Source organism: Nematolebias whitei, chromosome 3 (assembly GCF_014905685.2).
Source record: "Nematolebias whitei isolate Nwh7 chromosome 3, NemWhi1, whole genome shotgun sequence".
NCBI classification, from domain to species: domain Eukaryota; kingdom Metazoa; phylum Chordata; class Actinopteri; order Cyprinodontiformes; family Rivulidae; genus Nematolebias; species Nematolebias whitei.
The window spans coordinates 55,497,972-55,507,998 of NC_056500.1; the positions used below are offsets into that span (position 1 = coordinate 55,497,972).

The window sequence follows — 10,027 nt, forward strand, 5'->3', positions numbered from 1 at the left end:
CAAGAACCTGTATGGATCAGCACAACAACACCAGACTCAGGAATGGTTTGAAACAGTTTATTGTTAAAGCAGCTTCTGGTGGAGGTCTAGGTCCAGGCAGAAGTCCAGTCTGTTAAGAGAGATAGGTTAGTGTCTATGATGAGGACGAGGAGTTTTAGAAGTTTGCTGGGACTAATCACTAACCTTCTCAGTTTGTAGCGTGGCAGGTGTTGTAGACGTGCTGGTACCGGTGACGTTACTAGTGCGGAGTGAACTGCAGCTGCGGATCAGACTTTGGAGCTGTGCGTGGTTTGTGGAGGATATATCCAGAGGCAGGGTCCAGAAAACGTAGCAGAGTTCATACACAGGACAAGAGAAAGCAGAGACCAGAACGAAATCGTGATCCATAGGCCTAGTCAAAGGAGGAGGAAGGGAGAGTCGCTACCGTGGTTAGATGTCGCAGTAATAAATCCAAAAAGGGTCAGGCAAAGCGAGGGGTCTGTGAATACAGGTGAAGGGTCAAGGCAAGGAAGAAGACCAGCATGAAACACTGGATATTTACCTACACCTACACCCCCCTGAACATAAGAGGATCTGCAGTGGAAGTGGTCTCCAGCTACAAGTACTTGGGGGTACACATGAATGACAACCTCAGCTGGAGCAACAACACCACCAGCCTGATCAAGAAAGCTCATCAGAGACTCTACTTCCTCAGACGGCTGAGGCGAGCTGGTCTGGGAAGCTCAGTCCTCACCTCCTTCTACAGGTGTGCAGTGGAGAGCATCCTGTGCTCGAGCATCAATGTGTGGCATGGAGGCTGCACAGCTGCAGAAAGAAAAGCTTTGCAGAGAGTGGTGAAGGCTGCACAGAAATCTGTTGGAATCAGTCTCCCCACCATCACAGACATCTACACCTCCAGATGCAGGAAGAGGGCCACCTGCATCATGAAGGACCCCACCCACCCAGCACACACACTTTTTGCCCCACTCCCCTCAGGAAGGAGGTTGAGGAGCATTAAGTGTAGAACCACTAGACTGAGGAACAGCTTCTACCCTGAGGCTGTTAGACTCATGAATCTCTAACTAGAATAATCACTGTGAAAAACCATATCATGTTGCTGCTGATCTGTTTCAATGTTGCTGCTGATCTCTTTCAATGTTGATGTGTTCATGCGTGCACATCTGCTCACAGACTCATGTTCATGTTTGTGCTGATGTTCAATGTTTTATGTTATGAGTGCTTAGTGTATATTTAGTTGATGTTTTTCTTAGTTCATATCTTAGATGTTATTACTGTTTTTCTTATACATTTTATTGTTGGATGTAACTGGGACCCTGTGTACATAATTTCGCTCCACCACATGTACCACATGAGGTGCGAATGACAATAAAGAAACTCTGACTCTGATATTTACTGGCAAAGAGCTTTCTATAATCTGGTGATGACTGAATGGAAACCTAGTGTTTTTAAAGGGCAGGTGACAGGTGGATGGCATGAGCACTGATTTCAGAGGGAGCGTGGTGCTGGATGAATGGAGCAGGATGAAGAGAGCCAAGATGAACTGTGATACTGAATAAAACATGAACAGATAGACTGTGGCCTGAGAAAGGGGTAAAACATGACATGAGCATTAAATAACTGGAGGAAGGACCATTATGTTGAACACATTGCCTCTGGTCTGAGAGATAGTTAGAGAACCAACCAATGGTGTGAGCTGAAAAAACAATTTCTGAGAACTTATGACATAAGATGTCATGGCCCACAGTGTCAAAAGCTTTAGACAGGTCTAAGAAAAGTGCAGCACAATAATCCTTAGCATCCAGTGCTTCAACAACATCATTAAGAACCTTCAGTGAAGCAGTGGTTGTGCTGTGTTGCTTCCTGAAACCAGATTGATGTGGAGGTAAGATGTTAAATGAGTCCAGGTAATTTTTGATTTGAGAGTTTATCAGTTTTTCTAGAACCTTGGCTAAAATGCAGAGTTTAGAGATTGGTCGATAGTTGTTCAGTGAGGTTGGTTCACCTCCATTCAGTAACCGACACTGTTTTGACATCACGTTTTAGTACCTCATTGTTCGGGGTAGGAACGTAGACGGACCGTTAAACAGAGAGCTTTGCCTTATGGCTCAGCTCCCTCTTCACCACAATGGGCTGACATAGAGTCCACAATACTGCAGCCGCTGCACCAATCCGTCTGTCAATCTCACGCTCCATTCTTCCCTCACTCATGAACAAAACCCAGAGATACTTGAACTCCTCCACTTGAGGTAGAACCTAACCTTCGACACGAAGAGAGCAATCCACTATTTTCCAACTAAGGAACATGGCCTCAGATTTGGAGGTGCTGATTCTCATCACAGCTGCTTCACCCTGTTCATCTCCTGCTGGGACCCTGTGCACATAATTTCGCTCCACCACATGTACCACATGAGGTGCGAATGACAATAAAGAAACTCTGACTCTGACTTCACACTCAGCTGTGATCCACTCCAGTGAGAGCTGAAGATCATGGCACAATGACACTAACAGGAGCACATCATCTGCAAAGAGCAGAGATGGAATCCTGAGGCCACTGAACTGGACTCCCTCCGCCCCCTGCGCACCGAGAAATTCTGTCCATGAAAGTTATGAACAGAATCTGTGACAATGAGTAGCCTTGGTGAATGATGGACGATTTCTTTTCACAAAGATGGCCTCTTTTAGAAGAAGAAACCATCCATCATTAAACAGGGGTGGAGGCCTCCGGGTTCAACTGTCCCCCTCTTACAATGCTGTGATTGCTAGTATCACTCAGCCCTCTGTGAGTAGTAAACAGCCATCAGGTGCTAATGATCCATTGTTAGGCTGATGGTCCTTCTTGAGCATGTGATCAGCTGGTTTTGGTTGTCAGCAGCAAACTGGTTGATCCACTCTGAGAAGGTGCTATTTAAGAGACTGAGCTGAATACAGCACCTCAGACTGAGGAAGTCTCTCGGACGAGAGACGAAACGTTTCTACATTTTTTGTTGTTTTGATTTGTTTTGGTTTTTTTTGAATGTCCAGAGGACCAGATTTAACTTTTTTAGATTTTTCTACCTGGATTATTGAGCATGCATCAGGATATGGAGCTAGTTGTTTTCTATAAAGTGCAGTTTGGTAACACTGAAAATGTAAGTAACGATCGGCAGGACCAGGACAGACAAACGTTGGACTTTGGTTTGGACCTTTTACTGGGAGGAAATATTCGTAACTGGACCTCAGTGAATTTTAATTGAATACCCCTGGTCTAAGTTCTAGAATGAACTTCTGGCTCATTTCTACTTCCTATAAATTATATTAGTAAGAGATAGCTCTGCCTCATCTTTAACTGATCATTGTTTCATTTCAATATTTCTTTTGTTTTCAGGTCATGTCCTGGTCTAACCTGCTTTTGGAAATTCAGTTACACTCTTTAAATAATATTGGTTTCTGTAAAGCTGTCAGACAACTGGTAGTGGAAATCAATGCTTTACAAATGTCACCTGCAAGTAAATGGGAATGGCTTAAATTTAAGATGAGAACAGGCAATTTTTACAAGTAAAAATCTGTGTAATGAAAACACCTTAAAATCATTATCATCCATCCATCTAGTGCTTATCCACAGTTGGGTCGTAGAGGAAACGAGTCCAGGAGAGAAACCCCGACATCCCTCTCTCCAGAGACTCTTTCCAGCTTTTCATCCAACCTTTATTTCTACAGGTTAATCCCACTGAGCCTCCAGGACTCATTTACAAGAGAGACCTGATTTAAACAAAGAGCGATGACAACAGTACACAATCATAAAAGAGGCATACAGATTTTTATTTATTTTTAATCTTGGGGATGTTCCATGAGGGAGCACTACAGCTTGCTCTGGATCTGAGGCATTCCCAGGCCAGAGAAGATACGCAACCCCTTCAGTGACTCCTGTGTCTTCTCCTCCCTGGGACCTCCTACCAGAGGGGCGTGCCTGGAAAACCTCTACAGGGAGGCATCTTAATCAGATTCGTGTGCAAAGTGACCCTTTAGCACTGATTCAACTAATCAAACATGTCGTTGTGTATTCCAGTCTGACTGCTTTAGTGTCCACATTAAAACTAAATGACTAGAACTTAGTTGATGCCAAGTGCAATAACAAATTAATCAACAAGGTATGAGAAAATGGATTTACTATGAATATAATCGATTCTTTCAAGAAACTTCCTTATAAAAATGATAAATACATCTATGTATAAATAAAGGTTGAATTAAACAAATACATAAAGACCTTTGCTCATTCCAAATTTGTCAAATGGCCATATCTCCTAAAGTGAAGGAGATATATTCTAAAAATAATAAATAAGATGTATCCTGTAGCCATGTTTCTTGAAAGAAGATTCAAATGTGATGTTGATTTTTGTACCTTTTAACCTGTTATCAGGAGATAAATGCCTGCAGCATTAAGTTTTATTCATGCCAGTGTTCACAAATTATTTGGACAGCCATTAGAAACTAGATTAAAGTCAAACTTCAAATTCCTGCTTATGATGTTGATGCCTCTTTATTTTATGTGGATAACTTAAATTCAGCTTTTTCTGATGTCATAAATTTAGTTATACAAATACCACATTCACTGGAGGGATAATAATTCCTGCGTCCCCTGTTTCATGAACAAATTTACATCACACAAGTAGATTACAAAACTGGAAAACTGCTAGAATCATCTCGCACCAAATCTAGTGTAAAACATTATTGTTTTAAATTTCCCATTGAATGGCTTTGTTCCTGTGACCTGTCTTATTTTATATTGTTATCATTATTCTGCGACCACAACTTGTAATTTGTAGGTATGACACCCCTCACGACAGTTTGTCTTCATGCACAGCTCTGTGCTGCTTAATAAATAAATAAATAATAAATTATTAAAAAGTCTCCAGCAGCCGCCCAGCAGACTTCCGTAAGACTTTCAAAATAAAAGTCTAATTTATTGAAGAAAAACAAATAAAATTTAAGTAATTTTTGAAAGCTAGAGGTCGCTTTCAAGTTATTTTTAATTTGAAAATGTCTTAAACTTTGTTTTATTTCTTTTCCTTTGTCGACGTTTACGTGCTAGTTTAAAACATAGACGTCAGCTTTGACCCGGAAGTAGTTTCTCCATCGTCAACAAGGTTGTTTTTTTTTGGTCCGGCTGTGTAGACTTCATTTATCAATCTGCATTATAATTGTACGCTGTTTGTATTTTTAATTAAATACACTTTATACAATGATTAAATGGCGGATATTGTGAATCAAGGGAACGAAGGAGATCTTCAGGCTCAAGTAAGGTTTAAAAATAACCTTTGACATTTTCATCGTTGCATGTGTTTGTGTCAGGTTCCTGCTGTGTTGGGAAGTGTCTAATCCTTAGTCTTAGTTAATGGGCATGGATTTGATGTCTTAGTTAATGGGAACAGGCAGCTCTGAAGCACAGAGTTAAATGAAGGAACAAAAAGTTGCAGATTTGTATCAAGATTTCTGGATCTGTTTCAGTGAAGTTAGACGCTAATGGTTAGGAGTGCAGTGTGAGAGCACATTAATCATCTGACTGATCAGCTGCTCAAAGCACATTCATCTTCTCCACAATCATAGTTACAGATTCATATAGCAAGGATTTCTTCCTTGAACAATGTCACTTTTCTAATTTGTGCATAGGACTTTTAGCGTCACACATCACGTTCCTTGCTAAACTCCTAAGACCCGAACTCTTGCATCTGTGGATGCCAGGTTGTATACATCTGTGGATGCCAGGTTGTTTACATGTGGATGCCAGGTTGTATACATCTATGGATGCCATGTTGTTTACATGTGGATGCCAGGTTGTATACATATGTGGATGCCAGGTTATCGACATATGTCGATGCCAGGTTGTATACATATGTGGATGCCAGGTTATCGACATATGTGGATACCAGGTTATCGACATATGTGGATGCCAGGTTGTCCACATCTGGATGCCAGGTTGTATACATATGTGGATGCCAGGTTGTCCACATCTGGATGCCAGGTTGTATACATATGTGGATGCCAGGTTGTCCACATCTGGATGCCAGGTTGTATACATATGTGGATGCCAGGTTATTGACATATGTGGATGCCAGGTTGTATACATATGTAGATTCCAGGTTGTCCACATCTGGATGCCAGGTTGTATACATATGTGGATGCCAGGTTGTATACATATGTGGATGCCAGGTTGTATTAATATGTGGATGCCAGGTTATCGACATATGTGGATGCCAGGTTGTCCACATCTGGATGCCAGGTTGTCCACATCTGGATGCCAGGTTGTATACATATGTGGATGCCAGGTCCTAAAAAAAATGATCAATATGGAAATCTGAATTAAAATCTAAAGACTAATACCACGACGGCTTAGTGGTTAGCACTGTGGCTTCATAGCAATAAGGTCCTGGGTTCAATTCCCGGGTAGGACTTAGGGTCTTTCTGTGTGAAGTTTGCATGTTCTCCTTATGTTTGTGTGGGTTTTCATGTGGTTATCTCCCACATGCTAAAAATCTCAGAGCCAGGCTTCTTTTGTAAAATAGATCGGTGATTTTCTTTCTCAGGATGGATAAGATGAACAAACACACACAGAGGGTTTAAGTTCAAGGTTCTTTATTGTTATTCGCTTCACATGTGGTGGAATGAAACTGTACTGAAGGTCCCAGTTACACCCCAAAATATAAAGTATAAAAAACAGTATATAAGGATCTAAGATATACGCTAAATACTAATAATGTAAAATATAATGCGGTACAGTATATTAAACAGCAGCCCGAACATGAGTCTGTAGTGAACAGATGGGTATGAATACAGCAGCATAAAGGCATGAGATCAGCAGCTGGGATAATCAGCAGCACAAATAAGTCACATATCACCAAATAAAGTGACATTACAGTGATTTATTTATTTTTACTGGTTAGGGATTTATGAGTCTTAACAGCCTCAGGGTAGAAGCTGTTCCTCAGTCTATTGGTTCTACACTTAATGCTCTTAAACCTCCTTCCTGAGGGGAGCGGGGCAAACAGTGTGTGTGCTGGGTGAGTGGGGTCCTTCATGATGCAGGTGACCCTCTTTTTGCATCTAGAGGTGTAGACGTCTGTGATGGTGGGGAGACTGACTCCAACAGACTTCTGTGCAGCCTTCACCACTCTCTGCAAAGCTGGGGGTGTAGGTGTGTTTGTTCCTTCTGAAGTCCACAATCATCTCCTTCGTCTTCTTCACATTGATGTGAAGGTTATTCTCTTTGCACCAGCTCTCCAGGTGTTCCACCTCCTGTCTGTAGCTGGACTCATCATTGTTTGTGATGCATCCCACCACACCTGTATCATCTGCAAACTTTACAATGAGACAGCCTGGATGGGTAGGTGCACAGTCATACGTGAGCAGAGTGAACAGGAGATGGCTCAGAACACATCCCTGAGGTGAGCCAGTGCTGAGGGTTATGGTGGAGGAGGAGAAGTTGTGGATCCTCACTGACTGAGGTCTGTTTGTTAAGAAGTCCAGGGCAGGACCCAGTTGTAAATGGAGGGGCTTAGTCCTAGTGTGAGTAGCTTGCCCTTCAGGGTTTGGGGGATCATGGTGTTGAAGGCAGATGTGAAGTCCACAAAGAGCATACGGACGTAGGAGTCCTGCTCCAGGTGGGTGAGAGCAGTGTTGACCACAGAGGAGATGGCTTCTTCTGGAGATTGATTCTTGCGGTATGTGTACTGGTGGTGAGGATCCTCATTGATGTTAATGATTGTTCTGATGTGGGTCTTGACCAGTTTTTCGAAGCATTTAGTGACTATCGGGGTGAGGGCCACTGTAGAGCTTTTTGGGACTGGGATGATGGTTGCGGTCTTCGGGCAGGTGGGAACTGTTGCCAGAGTAAGTGAGGAGTTAAAGATGTTGGCCAGCACCTCGCAGAGCTGACTGACACATTTGTTGAGAAGGGGTTCTCTGCAGACCCAAAGTGGGCGTTTCTGGAGAATAGGTGTTTGTGAGGGGCAAACACTGATTGGCTGACTGTATTTGCTGCTCTTTAGGTAAGTTACATCAACTCTTTTTAAACTGTGGAACAAACTTTGGAGTAAGCTGTTGGGGGAAGAATCAGTTTTGTTGTGTGTTTCCTTTACTGATGAAGCCTTCTGGATGGAAGGCGAAACGTTTCAGCACAAAAAAAGAAACAGTCCCGATGACCTGACTGAAAAATGTTGGATTAAGTCAAAGTGTTTAACTGTTAATTTGAAGATTACTTGGAAATGGATTCAGTGTTTGCTTTGATATTACTTACACATTCAATCGGTCCGCTGTCATTTGGCACCCTCTTTCTGTCTGTTTAATGACGGTGGTGGTGTTTCCCTTTTTGGTGATCATTTGTTTCATCTCTTTATATGTATCCGTGATTATCCGTTGCTCCACTGCAGAGAAGTGCACGGCACGTGTCTTGCTGTCCATGTTGGATCAGGAAATCTGTGATCCATTGAATGGGTCTTACAGGAAAACTGTGAACCTGCATTCATCTGAGATGATTTACACCTGGCTTGGATTAGAAGCCCAGTTTAAGCATGGCTTGACGTTTGTGCAACCAGTTAATCTTGCTTGCAAGTTCAAGTGTGGCTTCCTGCCGGTATCCTGGATGTATAAATCCTACTTTTGTGCAACAAACTCTGGTCGGGATTTGGACACCCCAATGGCACAGTGGTAAGTCAGTGACACCCTGACACCCTGTAAGTGCCTAAATCCTAAGTGTCCTCCCTTCACTGGCTCTCTGTATGTATGAGAACAGATTTTAAAATTCTCCTGCTGACCTCTGAGTGCATTAATGGCCTTGCACCTTCATATCTCTCTGACCTACTTCAACTTTATGTTGCTGCTCGGGCACTGAGATCATCTGATCAACTGCTTTTGTTGACGCTCAGAGGAGACGGGGCTTCTTCAGTCATGGACCCTCAACTTTGGAACAATCTGCCCCCCAACATCAGACAGGCCACTGCACTTCCTGCTTTTTAACCTCTTACAAACACACCTGTGACTTTAACACAGTGTGATTTGATTTAGTATTTTATTGTTCTGTGTTTTTGTGCTTTTAATTAATTTTTATTTTTTCATAAAATTACTGCCATTGATTTTTAATTGTTAAGCACTTTGGTAAAAATAAAAACACAGCTGTTTTTAATGTTAGTTTTTAAAGTGCTTTATAAATAAATTTGATGACTTGTCTTTGACCTTTACTCAGTGTTTTGAGCAACTGTTGGATGTCCTGGCAGCTGCCTGATAACAGTACCGCACCGTCTCTGCTCTCTGCTGCTTGTTCTCAAGCTGCCAGCGTTTTGTAAAACTGAATCTTTTACATACTCAGTGCTGGTCTGCATGAGGATCAAATTATAACCAAGTTGGACCATCCTATCTGGTTGGCTAACTATATTTTTGTCAGATAATGTATTTAATATGTACTGAAGTCTTTAGGCAAACAAAACATCTCAAAGGACACAAGTCATTCACTCATTTATTAGTAAAGCAACAAAAGCACATTCTTGTACTAGAGATGAATTTAATTATTTTTATTTTATACCTTGTGTTTTTTTCAAGCATGATGGGATTTCTCAAGTTCTCGCTTGAACAGTTGAGCTTATGAATTATATGAATCCATGATAAATATAATTTCTTTAACTAATTTATGTATTTTCTTTGTTGTCATTTTTTTCTCATTCAGATTGAAGAGGTTGAGGCTTTGTCTTCCATCTACGGTGATGAATGGTGCGTGATAGATGAAGCGTCCAGAATATTTTGCATCAAAATATCCAGTGACACCGAGGAGCCAAAACTGACAGCATGTTTGCAGGTGCAGAAAATAAAACCATTCTCAAGTGGCCCTCGTTCCAGTTTGTTGTAAAGCACTTTTTAATGTTTCCCCATCAGGTAATTCTCCCAGCTGATTATCCAAGCGCAGCTCCACCCATCTATCAGATCAAGTAAGTTTATTTGCCTTTCAGATTTAATATGGGGGGGGGGGGGGGGTCTCCTGATTTGAAAGATCAGCGTCCTACTC

At 41.8% G+C, this 10,027-nt stretch overlaps 1 protein-coding gene across 1 annotated transcript in view; it reads left to right on the plus strand.

The window, feature by feature from the left end:
* The first annotated feature begins 5,117 nt into the window (after window positions 1-5,117).
* The window catches only part of impact (impact RWD domain protein), a 119,650-nt gene continuing 114,740 nt past the window's right edge, over window positions 5,118-10,027 (plus strand). Inside the window, exons 1-3 of the mRNA XM_037675044.1 lie at window positions 5,118-5,274; window positions 9,692-9,820; window positions 9,898-9,950. Of these exons, the coding sequence (XP_037530972.1) occupies window positions 5,227-5,274; window positions 9,692-9,820; window positions 9,898-9,950 (230 nt within the window). The 5' untranslated portion in view covers window positions 5,118-5,226. The remainder of the gene's footprint in view (window positions 5,275-9,691; window positions 9,821-9,897; window positions 9,951-10,027) is intronic.